This window comes from Onychomys torridus, chromosome 5, assembly GCF_903995425.1.
Source record: "Onychomys torridus chromosome 5, mOncTor1.1, whole genome shotgun sequence".
NCBI lineage: Eukaryota > Metazoa > Chordata > Mammalia > Rodentia > Cricetidae > Onychomys > Onychomys torridus.
In genome coordinates, this window is record NC_050447.1 from 55240382 (window position 1) to 55253202 (window position 12821).

The 12821-nt window shown below is 45.0% G+C and overlaps 1 protein-coding gene across 1 annotated transcript in view; it reads right to left on the reverse strand.

The window, feature by feature from the left end:
* Positions 1 to 12563, reverse strand: part of Nid1 (nidogen 1) — a 55719-nt gene extending 43156 nt beyond the window's left edge. Inside the window, exons 1-6 of the mRNA XM_036188869.1 lie at positions 12465 to 12563; positions 11877 to 12254; positions 10630 to 10856; positions 8183 to 8547; positions 4450 to 4599; positions 903 to 1154 (exon numbers count right to left, since the gene is read on the reverse strand). Coding sequence (XP_036044762.1) covers positions 903 to 1154; positions 4450 to 4599; positions 8183 to 8547; positions 10630 to 10856; positions 11877 to 12254; positions 12465 to 12563 — 1471 coding nt within the window. The remainder of the gene's footprint in view (positions 1 to 902; positions 1155 to 4449; positions 4600 to 8182; positions 8548 to 10629; positions 10857 to 11876; positions 12255 to 12464) is intronic.
* Positions 12564 to 12821: the final 258 nt, after the last annotated feature.

The window sequence follows — 12821 nt, forward strand, 5'->3', positions numbered from 1 at the left end:
GCTCCATTCAGCATCTACAGGGAGCTGACCTTGGCAGAGCATGGGAGGAGACACTGTGACATCAAGGAAGGATCCCCTCAGTGACCTGCCCACATACCCACAAGACTCAGTCTCTCTTACAGGGTATGGCCTCTGAGAGCCTCCAAAGTTTCCTAACACTCAAAAGGATGGTGCTGATCGGGTTGGACTTACCAGCCAGAAGCAGTAGGTTTTTTTTCTCTGAGCAGATACGGAGATATGAAATGCCATTTTCAGATGGGCGAGATGCATGAGCTGATAACTCTTGTTCAACTTTGTAGACTTTATTATGTCTGTGTAAGATTGTGTAAGGGTGTATCTGTGTGTTCAAGCTTGTGGGCATGGCTGCATGTGTACATGTAAACATTTGTACACAGGTGAAGGGGAGTGTGCATGTTTCTGGGCATGGGGTATACCTATGTGTATGGGTATGTATGGTGGCCAGAGGTCAGCCTTGGGTGTTCTTCCTCAAAAGTTGTCTTTTTTTTTTTTTTGAGACAGAATCTCTCACTGGGATCTGGGGCTCACCAGTTAGGTTGGCTGGCCAGTGAGCCCCGGCGATCCTGTCTCTATCTCCTTAGTGCTGGTATTATAAGCACATACCACCACAACTGGCTTTTTATGTGAGTTCCAGGTAATGGGCATAGGTCATTGCACAGGCAAGCACTTTACTGGCTGCACCATCTCAACATCAAATATGGAGACTTCTAAATCCCCATCAAGAAACCATTCCTCCATCAAAACACAGTTCAAGATGGCCTCCCTTAATGAATATGCTATACATGAATTTTTCCTTGTCCTTATCTCTGTGTTCCAAACCCATTCATTCTCTGACCTCCCCCATGACTGTGGAGCCCATTCATTTTAATCAAGGGATCAATTACCAGTGATACTAAATCCATTCTTGAACCCATTCTGCTCCACTGCAAACATCCATCCGATGATGCCTCCAATGGGGGCCAGGGGAAGCAGAGAATACCCGACGGTCTCAGGAATGGTGCTAATGGCTGTATAAGAGCGTCCATGGTTCATCACCACATAGGAGTGCAGGTCAGTATTCTCAAACACCACGGGGACCTGGCTGTTCCCCACGAAGATTCTTCCCTTCACCTTGCCGTTGACCCGCTGTGGGGAGCCTGGGCCAGAAACAAAGGGAGAAGGTGAAGATGGGTTTCCCCTACCTTCCATAGAGAAGAATGTGCCTATTCATTAGGAAAGCAGAGAGGAGTCATTGCTGTGGGAAATAGCTTTTGGGGAAATGAAAATACTTGTAGCTATGATTGTGTGTTAGAAGCCCTGGATTTCCCAATGCCCCTGCCTCTGTTCCATGTGGTGCTAATGGGCAGAATGCTGGGTACCCACCACCGTACACCGGGTGCCTCAGGGACCCCAGCACCTCCTCTTTCTCCCACGTGACTGATAATGGACACCCATAATTGTGTGTCCCAGGCATTAGGAATCCCAGCACTGCACAGGCCTGAGGACCTGAGTTCAGACCCCAGCACAAATGTAAAAAGCCCGGTGTGGCGATGTACGCTTGTAACCTCAGTGCTAGGATGGAGAAGGAAGGCAAGAGGATCCTTGGGCTTTGCTTGTCAGCTAGACAAGCCAGCTGGTGAGCCTGAGGTTCAGTGAGTGACCCTGTCTCAAAAAAAAAATTAGGTGAAGCACAATAGAGGAAAATACCTGCTGCTGACCTCCACATGTGTGCATACACACACACACACACACACACACACACACACACACACACACACACGTGTGCGCACACAGAGGCACGTGAATTATACTGTAAAATAAGAACAAAAACCGAGGGAAGATGCAACTAAAGGATCACCTTGCATTGCTGAAGTTTGGTGTAGAGTTAAATTCTTTGAAGGTGTTTCCTTTTCTTTTGGCACATGAGGCTGAAATGAGGGCTTTGCCCTTGAGCTCCACCCCGACCCCCATCAGCAACTGATGATATATTTTATTTATTTTCCTAGATTGTGAATGATTGGGAACATTGCTTCCCCACCTCCTCCATTGGACGTGTTCCTGGGGATCATCTAGTCTCTGAGGAGAGCTGCTAAACAAGGTCACTAACTAGCCAGGACATACCAGACACAGAGTAACTCTGTACACCTCTGTGTCATTACACTGGGGAATGCTGTGACCCTTGCAGGCTAATGGTAAAAAAGTGCACTCCAAGAACATTACAGAAACAAGGAAGGAAGCCAAGTAATAAAGCGCTTCCGCCAGACTCTAAGTTAGCTTTTCCCCACTTGGTTTTTGAGTTGGGGGTCGCTCTCACTCTGTAACCCTAGCTAGTCTGGAACTCACCCTGCAGCCTGGGCTAGCCTTAAACTTACAGCAATCCCCCTGTCCAAGTCTCTTGAGTGTTGAGGTTATAGGCATAAGCTGCCACGCCTGTCTAAAGAATATATATATATATATATATTAAGTAGCAAGAATCCAACAAATACTTAAACCACAAAGCAATTACAGGGTGTGCACATAATGTCAAAATGTGTGGCTGGACAGTTTGTCACGCCTGGGCTCAATGCCAATGTTTGCTCAGCATTTTTAGCTCTGATATTGGGGGGGAGGGAGCTAACGAGGTGGTTCTTTAAGAATATGCTTTGGGCTGAGGAAATGGTCCAGTTGGTAGAGTGCTTGCCTGAGAAGCACCAGGTCCTGGGCTCAATACCCAACACCCAGAGATTTAGAAAGGAAGGAGAGAAAGGAGGGGAGGGCAGGGGGAAAGAGGAAGGAAGGGAATACACTTCCATGTGGATTTTGGAAGCTTCTTCTAGGGTGAAAAGGTATAAAAGCCAAGCCTAGAACAAATACTCAAAAGCACTCCACCCCTGGGGTGACAGGATTTGGAAGAAAATAGAAAAGTTTAAAATTAAAAACACCCTCCCAAATTAATATGACAACTAAACTGCATGTTGGTTCATTGCTGGAGATAGATGGAAATAAAACAAACCTCACTTCATTACAACAAGAGGGAAACAATTTGTGTGTGTGTGTGTGTGTGTGATTAAAATAATCCTGATTTCAGGGCAGCTATGATGAAGAATCTGGAAACAGCACACATTTCTCCAACTAGATTTTAGTTAGTCAGATTTGGCAAAGCAACTAAAGTGAAGGTAGAGTGTGACAAGCAAGGTGTTCCATGGCTTCTGAAGGGACAAAGGCCAAATACAGCAAGGCTTTGTCATTTATTTTCATTCTAACTTATAGCTCCCAAAGTAATGACTGTGGCAAGAACCCTTAGACTTACAGGGAAGATTCCTGACCATGTGGGGCAGAGGGACCAGCAGCCAGTCCTTTGGGGACATAGGTCAAAGCTGACCTCAGTTATAATGGAATCCACCTTGGAGCTGGATGTGCATTGGCTTTGACAAGCCAGAACTGCAGACAACATCCTATCAGCCTCACTTCAGGCATGCTGTGGTTCCAAGGACAAAGAAGGTGGGAGAGAGAGAGAGGGAGGGGGAGAGTGTGGGAGACCAGCTCCCCCTTTTTCTCCCAGGGTACTCTTGAGGAGGGAGAAGTGAGAATATTTTAGATAAAAATACAGAGAGACACACAAATAGAAACACAGGATAGCCTTGAGAGGGCCTGGATCAAAACCCACCAGCCCCTTCTGTCTCTTCTAAAGGGCTTTTAAAGGAATGCCAAGGGGTGGAGCAAAAGACCTCCCCCTAGCACAGCCAAGTGCAGAACATTCCAAACACCTAGTAACCATGCACATGGTCAAGCAATCCTCTAATGCAGCCCTGCTGTGTAAAGCAAGCTCAGATCTCACTAGGAAACCTTTGTAGGGCTCCCACAGTGGGAGAGGTGGGGAGAGAGACTGCACTCAGAGCTAGAATCTCAAGCCAAGTTGGGGTGCACACTGCAGTCCCAGCACTCTCCATGTGGAGACTCTCAAGTTTGGGGTCAGCCCAGGCTATATGGCAAGACGCTGTTTCAAAAGCAAAACAAAAAACAAAAAACAAAAAACAAAAAACAAAAAACAAACAAACAAAAAAAACAAAGAATTGGGGGAACTCCAAAGACAAAGCTGTGAGTGCGGGGGGGGGGGGGGGATGAGGGAGAACAACTCTGGTCCTGGTCGCATCATTTCAACACTTAGATCTTCCTGTTGTGGTCAGGGGACAGCTGTGAAGAGAGGCTCCTGGTGGCTGTCACCTCAGAAATGGGGCAAAAGTACAGGGGAACAAGATAATGTGCCATGTCAGGGGAAAAAAAAAAAATGGACATGCTGGGATGCTGGGAGGAATGTCCATCAGACAATGTAAGAGAGATGGTATCATTAAAACCTTCATGATCCAGAGATCAGGGCAAAGGCCATGTCTGTAAACAAGCATCAAGACCCCAAAGGCACTTCTTTTGCTTCTCCCCGAAGTTGAGAACGCAGAGGAAAAAGAAGTACATTACCTTCTGCTACGCACTGCCTGCCGTTGCCTGTGTAGTTGGCCACGCACCTGCAGCAGAAGCCAGTAGCATAGTCTCTGCACTCTGCATGCACAGAGCACTGGTGTCTGTTGTTGGCACACGTCTGCTGGGAGCCTGTGTTGTAGCTGAACACTGTTTGGAGAAAACAGAAGCATACCCATGAAGGCTCTGCAGGTTCTCAGCTGAGAGGCATTTCCACACGGGTGCCCTCGAGCCAACTGGACTCCCATCTACCTAAGACCTTCAAGGGCATGAGTGTGGCCACTGGATAGGGATGGGGCTCCATTACTCAGACCACTGATGTAAACAAGTCTTCAAGAAACTGAGACATCATTAAGTTTTAATGCTTAAAAACTGCCACAATGCAGTGTATTAATGTCAGTTAACATGAGGGTACTCTTTCTCTCAATATCAATCTTAGGACGGTGCCCATCTAATACGGCCAGGAGGAGCAGCTTCATTTGGTTAGGAGCTTCAAAATATACTTGTATCCTGTTTTTGTTTTTGTTTTTTTTGAGACAAGGTCTCATGTACCCCAGGTTGCCCTCAAACTCACTAAGAACTGAGAATTGGGGGCTGGAGAGATGGCTCAGAGGTTAAGAGTGCTGACTGCTCTTCCAAATGTCCTGAGTTCAATTCCCACCACCCACAAGGTGGCTCACAGCCATCTGTAATGAGATCTGCTGTGAACATAATAAATAAATAAATAAACAAACAAACAAACAAATAAATAAATAAATATTTAAAAAAAGAAGAAGAACTGAGAATGACCTTGAACTCCGGATCTTCCTATATTCACCTCCTGAATACAGGGATTACAGGTGTGTACCACAAGGCCTGGTTTATGGAGTGCTTGGGATAGAACTCAGGGTTCCATGCATGCTAGAAAAACACTCTGCCAACAGCGCTACACCCCAGTCCAAATAGTCTTTCTTTTCATAAATAATTTCTGGTGTGATAAAATACATATCATAAAAATGCCAAGCCATCTTTACATATATATATATATTCCTACCCTTTTCCTCGGGTTAATTCAAAAGCTCTGATGCTCAAAAGCTAATATTATAGAAATTACACACGTGTGCACGTGTATGTGTGTGTGTGATAACAATTAAAGAAAATGAAGCCATGAACTGGAAAGAGAGCAAAGTGGGGGTGAACATGAGAAGGTTTGGAGGGAGGAAAGAAAAGAAAGGGTAAATGATGTAATTATTTTATAACCTCAAAAAATAAAAATGAAAAAACATTCAATCAGAAACAATCCTTTGATCACACCTCTTCTAAGATCCCTCTCTAGCTTAAATTTCCACCCCCAAGTTTGTTTTATCAGAACGGCAAACCAGCCCATTACATTTAATGGTTTAATGATCTAGCTAGAGCAAATTTGTTTGGAATAAAGTTCAAAATCCCAAGAGGAGTGAACTTCTAGAAGTAATAATAATTCTGTTTGTAATTGATTTCATGAGTGAAGATCAAAATAAAATTTATCCTCAGGTAGATTGTATTGGCTCCAACTACTTGGAATTTCCAGTGTATATAAAGATGGCTGGTGACCAAAGCCAAGGACACCTGAATAAACTTGAGAGTTTTCTGATTGCATAAGTTCAAGCCAGGAATCCCCCAATGGTGGGTCTGCTGTGTTCTATATACGTGAGGGAAACTATTTAAACACCACCAGAATGTTATTGTAGGCCTCAGACAGATGACATTTCTAATAAACACAGTGAAATAACTGGGAAAAGGAACCAAAAAAAGCCATCTGTCACAGAAACATTTTGAGTTCAAGTATAGACTTTTGCTACTATAACCACCATTTGTTGTTGGGGAGTAAATAAATGTGACAATTTCATAAATGATAATTTCAAATACATAGGAAGGGTATGCAAAAAAGATGAAACTCAAAACTTAACATCTATAAGCAAACATACTCAGTAGCAGAATTAAAGATTGAGTTCTGCTGGCCAAGATGTGAGGACACCCCTTCCCCTAGCCCAAATCCAGAGAACATTGTTTTGTTTTTGGTTTTTTGAGATAGGGTTTCTCTGTAGCTTTGGAGTCTGTCCTGGACTAGCTCTGTAGACCAGGCTGGTCTTGAACTCAGAGATCTACCTGCCTCTGCCGCTGGGATTACAGGCGTGTGCCACCACCGCCTGGTAGAACAGTTTTAATTATCAAGTTGATACAACCTAGAATCACCCAGAAAGAGAGTGTCAGTGAAGGATGTCTATATTAGGTTGACCTGTAGACATTTGTGTGGTGGGTTGTCAGTGAAGGATGTCTACATCAGGTTGACCTGTGAGCATATGTATGGTAGGTTGTCTTGATTGCCTTGATGGATGTGGGAAGACCCAGCCTGAGAGTGAACAGCATCCTCCCATGGTTTTGGGCACTGGATTGTATAAGAGTAGAGAAAGCTAGCTGAACAGTAGCCACATGTTTATTTCTTCCTTTCTGACAACCCACCACACATATGCTCACAGGTCAACGTGATGTAGACATCCTTCACTGACACTCTCTTTCTGGGTGATTCTAGGTTGTATTAAGTTGATAATTAAAAGCAGCCATTATATGTCAGTCTCAAGAAAAAAGCAAGCATATTTTGAGAATGTCTCATAATACTTAAAGGATGTTCAAGTAATTTTCCTCAAAATGTAGGAAACACTTGATATAATGTGGTTGGTTAGAATATATCATACTATGTGGTGGCTCACACCTTTAATCCTAGCATTCAGAAGGCAAAGGCACACAGATTTCTGGGTTCGAGGCCAGGGCTACACAAAGAAACCCTGTCTTAGAAAAAAAAAAAAAAAAAAAAAACAGAAAAAGGAGGAGGAAGAGGAGGAGGAAGCCACATTATATAAAACTACCTTTGAAGGGGATCTGGTGTGTGTGTGTGTGTGTGTGTGTGTGTGTGTGTGTGTGTGTGTGTGTGTTGTTCTTTAGAAAGCAACTCTGCAACTGACAGGAGGAAAAATAATCAGCTGTTTGAATTCCAAAACCAAGAGGGAAAAATGTGAAAGAAAAGCTGCTCAAAGAGCCAAAGGAACTTCTAGAATGTTTTCTCAGGTGGGTGAATCCATCTCAGAAGTCACAAATAAGAAACTTGAGTTGCAAAATATTCTAAAGTCTCCCCCTCGTTCTCTTCTGGTTTTTGAGACAGGATCTTACTGCATCTCAGGCTGGCCTGGAACTCACTATGTAGCTAGACAATTTGATTCTCCTGCCTCAGCCTCTACAATGCTGGACTAACAGCACCCAACAATGTCTTGAAAAAAAAAGTTTCTTTATTCATTTGTGTGGGCACACATACATACGTGTAGCTGTCAGAGGACTGAGGGAATCATTCCTTTCCTTCTACTATGTGGGCTGCAGGAGATCAAACCTAGGATGTCAGCACCTTTACCTACTGAGCCATCTCTCTCTGGCCCTGACTCTCTTTAAAACAGAATACATTATGAGGAATCTTAAAATGAGTCATACTGCCACTGTGTCTAGAAGCAAAGAGCTAATCCTAAAAGATCACTGTGCCACTCAGAAGTCCCTGGACCTATGTACCAATTGATCTTCAGTACGAACATTCAGTTCCTGCTTCCTCAGGCCATCTGCTCGCCATAAAGCCACCTCATAGGCACATGACCCACCCTACCTAAGCCAACTCCTGTCTAGAAACCCAAGCAGGCAAACAATGTTCCAAACTGTAAAACAGATGTCTTACCAATTCCTGTTTCCTCTACTTCATCCACATCAATGACCTGGGGTTGCTGTTGGGGGAACCTCTCCACTGGCAATTGGAAAGACTTGGTTCTCTCAGCGGGGATTCCATGGGGTCTCTCTGTAGCCTCATAGCTAGGTATATCATGCGGGTTAGTGTCTCCCCTTCTTGGACTATGGGAGGGAAAAGGTAGGGTGGCCACATCCTCCAGGCCCAGGTGAGGAGTTGCCAGGTCATACTCTTCATCCTCGTAATCTGCTCCATTGTCATCCAGGTCTAGGTTCACATCTGCAGGCACCACACCCTTGGCAGTAGCAGGACTCCCAATCTCAAACACCCACACACCCTGGTGCCCAGCGTTGCTGCTCCTAAAAGCAAGGAAGACATCTTGAGAACAGTCCACAGCCCACAAGTAGCCCCCATTGTCCAAGCAGGCAGGATAAGCTCAGGTAACCTGTATCCATCCGAAACCCATGGCATGTGTCTACCTTCAGCAAGGGTTGGTATCCAGGAGGGCAGCAGCTGCTATGTGTGGTCATCACAGAGCTCAAACAGATAGGGACTATTAAGTAAGACTGAGTCTAAACAGACACGGCACCATGAAGAGTTTAGCTCTAGTGCCATCCTAGGACACTAAGGACTCTCAATGTCATCAGCTCCTACTATTCACTATCTACGTACCCCATCTCATGAACTCAGATGACTAGAGATTCACTCCCCCACTATTGTCTTTTCATTGCAGAGTCAAACATTTGTTTTTTGTTTGGTTGGTTGGTTTTTGTTTTGTTTTGTTTTTCAAGATAGGGTTTCTCTTTGTATCCCTGACTATCCTGGAACTCAGTCTGTAGACCAGGCTGGCCTCAAACTCAGATATCCACCTGCTCTGTCTCCTGAGTGCTGGGATCAAAGGCATGTGCCACCATGACCAGCTAACATATTTATATACACAGAGAAAATATAGTTGGTTTTTGTCCCTGGTGCATAACCCTAGAGCTCCAATGACCCTTGGAATTTCCAGTGTGATAGAAGGGACCTTTCTGCCTGGCAGTGGTGGTGCATGCCTTTAATCCCAGTGGCCAGGAGGCAGAGGCAGGTGGATTTCTGTGAGTTTGAGGCCAGACTAGTCTACAGAGTGAGTTCCAGGACAGTCAGGGCTACAAAGAGAAACTGTGTCTCAAAAAGCAAAAACAAAACAAAAGCAACCTTTCTATGCTAATGAGATGACCAGTGACTAAGCCCTTTGGCCAATAGACCAAGAAGTTCCACCCCTTCCAAGCCAGGTTCCATCCCTTTCTCCAGAGAGGAGAAGGATGCTAGGCTTCCAAAGCAGTCCATCACCTAAAGTCAGTGAGATTAAAGGCCACACATGATGCAACTTCAGTGTAAACTCTGAATGGCAGGATTTGGAAAGCTGATGGGTAAGTGTGTGAAGGTAGGTGTTAGAAGGTGGAACAAAGCGAGAGGTGGGCAGGCACAGCACCTCACCCCACTGCTTCCTTCCCCTTTGACTGCTACTGCAGTATGCTCTTTGGTGTGTAAATAGGGGACACAGAGAGGAGGCACCTGTGTGCAGCAGGTACATGTGTACCATGTGTGCATATGCAAGTAGAGGCCAGAGGTCATCTTCCAGTTGACCTCATTCTTCATGTACCATCCACCTTGGTTTTTTTGAGACAGGGTCCCTCACTATCCTGGGGCTCACTAAGTAGACAAGGATGGCTGGCAAAATGCCAGAAATCCATCCATCTCAACCTCCCAGTGCTGGATATAAACAGACACCACCATGTCTGGCTTTTTTATGTGGGCTCTGGGGATGGTACTCAGGTTCTTTACCAGCTGAACTGTGTCTTTAATCCTGTGGGGTTTTTGTTTGTTTGTTTGGGGGGGGGGATTTATAATTTATTTATGTGTATGTACATGTGCATGCAGGTACCCAGAGTGGCCAAAAGAGGGCATATTCTGACTTCAGACTCACAGGGGACACAGTAGAGACAATTTTGCATAAGGGTGCCCTCTACATAACAAACTATTGGGGCTGGAGAGATGGCTAAGAAATTCAGCGCACTGGTTACTCCTCCAGAGCGTCTGGGTTAAGTTCCCAGCACCCATATGGTGGCTCAGAACCATCTGGAACTTTAGTCCCAGGAATCCAGTCCCCTCCTCTAGTTTCCATGGGCTCTGCATGCATGTGGCACACAGACATAGGTACACATAAATAAAAACAAAAACAAACAAAGTATCTCTTTGTGTTAAATATATTCCCTAAAGTTCACCAGGAAAAAAAAATACTATTTCATCATTTAAATATCTCTATATAAAACTTAAATCTACAGGAACGTTCTTAGGTAGCATATTATACATTACATTCTGCTCAGTAAAACAATATACAATAATATGATAAAATAATAATATTTTCTAATGAAGAAAAAACAAGTAAGGAATGTGCATACTTCGCCAAATTTTCAATCGATTCCCTGTCATTGGCAAATATGTTATAGGCTCCATCGCTCCTCCATAGAAATCCCACTAAGCCTTGGCTAAAGCCAACCATGGCGGGCACTTGGTTTTCATCCTTCTTCGAGAATGTTGTGAAGAACTGTAGACCATCTTCAGGATAAAGGAAAATGGCATAGGAGCTGGAATTGGAGGAGGCCAGAACAGCCTGGAATGTGTTTCTCTGTGAAAATGGGTTAAGAGTCAGTTACCTAGCAATACAATCACACTCTCCAAGCATACTGTTCACTGCACCCCTAGTAGAACAGACATTCTCCTGCAATTGGGAATGTGCATTCTTCATGGAGAGGTGGATATACGGACAAACCATGGCCTAGCCTGAGGACAGACGCTGAAACAGAGGTACTTGCAGAGTACTACCTGGAGGTCAAATGAGGAAGTGTCCATGTTAGGTAGGGTGGATAAGGAAGGGCCTGAGCACACAGGCAGGAGATCATCTCAAGGACAAACAACAGTGTGTGCAAGATATTGTGGGTTAAAAACATACCAGAAGGAAAGAAAAGGCAGGCTCAAGGCAAATATAAGCATTTGATAAACTGCTGGAGGGGTTACATGAAATTTTAATGGGTCAGACCCAAGAAGCAGCATGCAAGAGCTCAATATTGTTGTGCCAGGCACTCTTCCAGTTTTGCAAAGCCTTGTATGATAGGCAGACCTGTCACAGACTTCTCCAAAGCATGTTCTGTGGGATGCTATGTGTCCTACTAGGGAATAGTTGTAAGAGGAGATGTGGCCAAAAGGTTGGAGGACTGTTTCAATAAGTATTATTACTAAGGTGGCTTCTTAACTAGAGGACTTTTCTTTACTCTGCTCAGGAGCACTTTGATACCAGAACCTAGCATTTCCTATTAATAACCTCTCTAGATAATTAGAAGCTATCTCCCCATTCTTTCTCAGTTAAAGAGGGAACACACAGGGAATATCATTTCCTAGGCATATGTTAGCCATGGAGCAATCGCCTCCAATAACTGGCTTTCTCCACATCAGATACTCATAGAAACAGGTTTAGACAGCCCTATATATAAGTTTCTTGAAGTTGCTGACCTGCAGCTAGTGACTTACTGAATTTTTCTCTAGACTTCCTGTCTTGAGCAACAGCACAGGCATGATGTCCACTGGAACAAGCACAAACCAGAAGTCCAAAGTCTCCAGACACTGACATCTGCACTTGGGGTTCACTCACCTTGCCTTCCTGGGCTGGGTTCCCACTGGGCCCTCCATAGGGGGCCACAGATTCCCAAGTGACAACCACCACACTAATGGGCTGGAAAGGGACCTCTGGGAAGCCTCTGTGGACAAACTCCGCTGCCATCTGAATGATGGAGGGGGATAAGTCTTCTCGATAATACACATTCCCCAGGCCATCTGTCGTGTCCAGGTCAGCCAGGAAAGGCGCCACTGAGCCAAAGCTGGGTGGGAAGGTTCCAGGATGCAGTTCTTTGGCTGGGGGTTCACTCATGGCGATGATGCCATTTGTGGTGACCTGTAGGGAACCGAGTGTGGTTAGAGGAAATACAGAAATGAACTCCTCAAGGGGAGCGTTTGATTTTTCAAATGATTCCTACAAGTTTTCCAGCTGGTGATACTACTTTGAGAGACTGTGAAACCATGAGTAACGGAGCTTGGCTGACGGAAAGTAGATCACTGGGAAGGGGCCTTTACTCCTAGCTCCCACTTGACTCTCTGTGCCCTCGTCAGCCACCATGTGAACAGCCTCTGCCACATGCTCCCGTCACATAGACTTGAGCAGCTTCACGATGCTCCACGGTACCTTCCCTCCCATGCTATCAAGTAGGGTGGTCACGGCAGACATACACGGAACTGATTCGGAGAGTGACCACTCCCTCAGGACACTGCTGCAGTTGCCCATGGTACACGAAATAAACAGAATTGAAGGAGATGAGCCGACTAGCAAAGCCAGCATTTATCTTCTAGACATGATAGGCTGTCAGAGGGAATGTCAGACAAGAATCTTAGGACATGACCACAGGATGCCTGTTGTCTCAAACGTCTCAAGTTTCCGCTCTGCATCCTCCTGATCAAAATGAGGAGAGTGACAGTGACTGATTAACTCAGCAAAGGCAGTAAGCCTTCCACGTAGACTGTGTTATGCCACAGAGAGCACCAG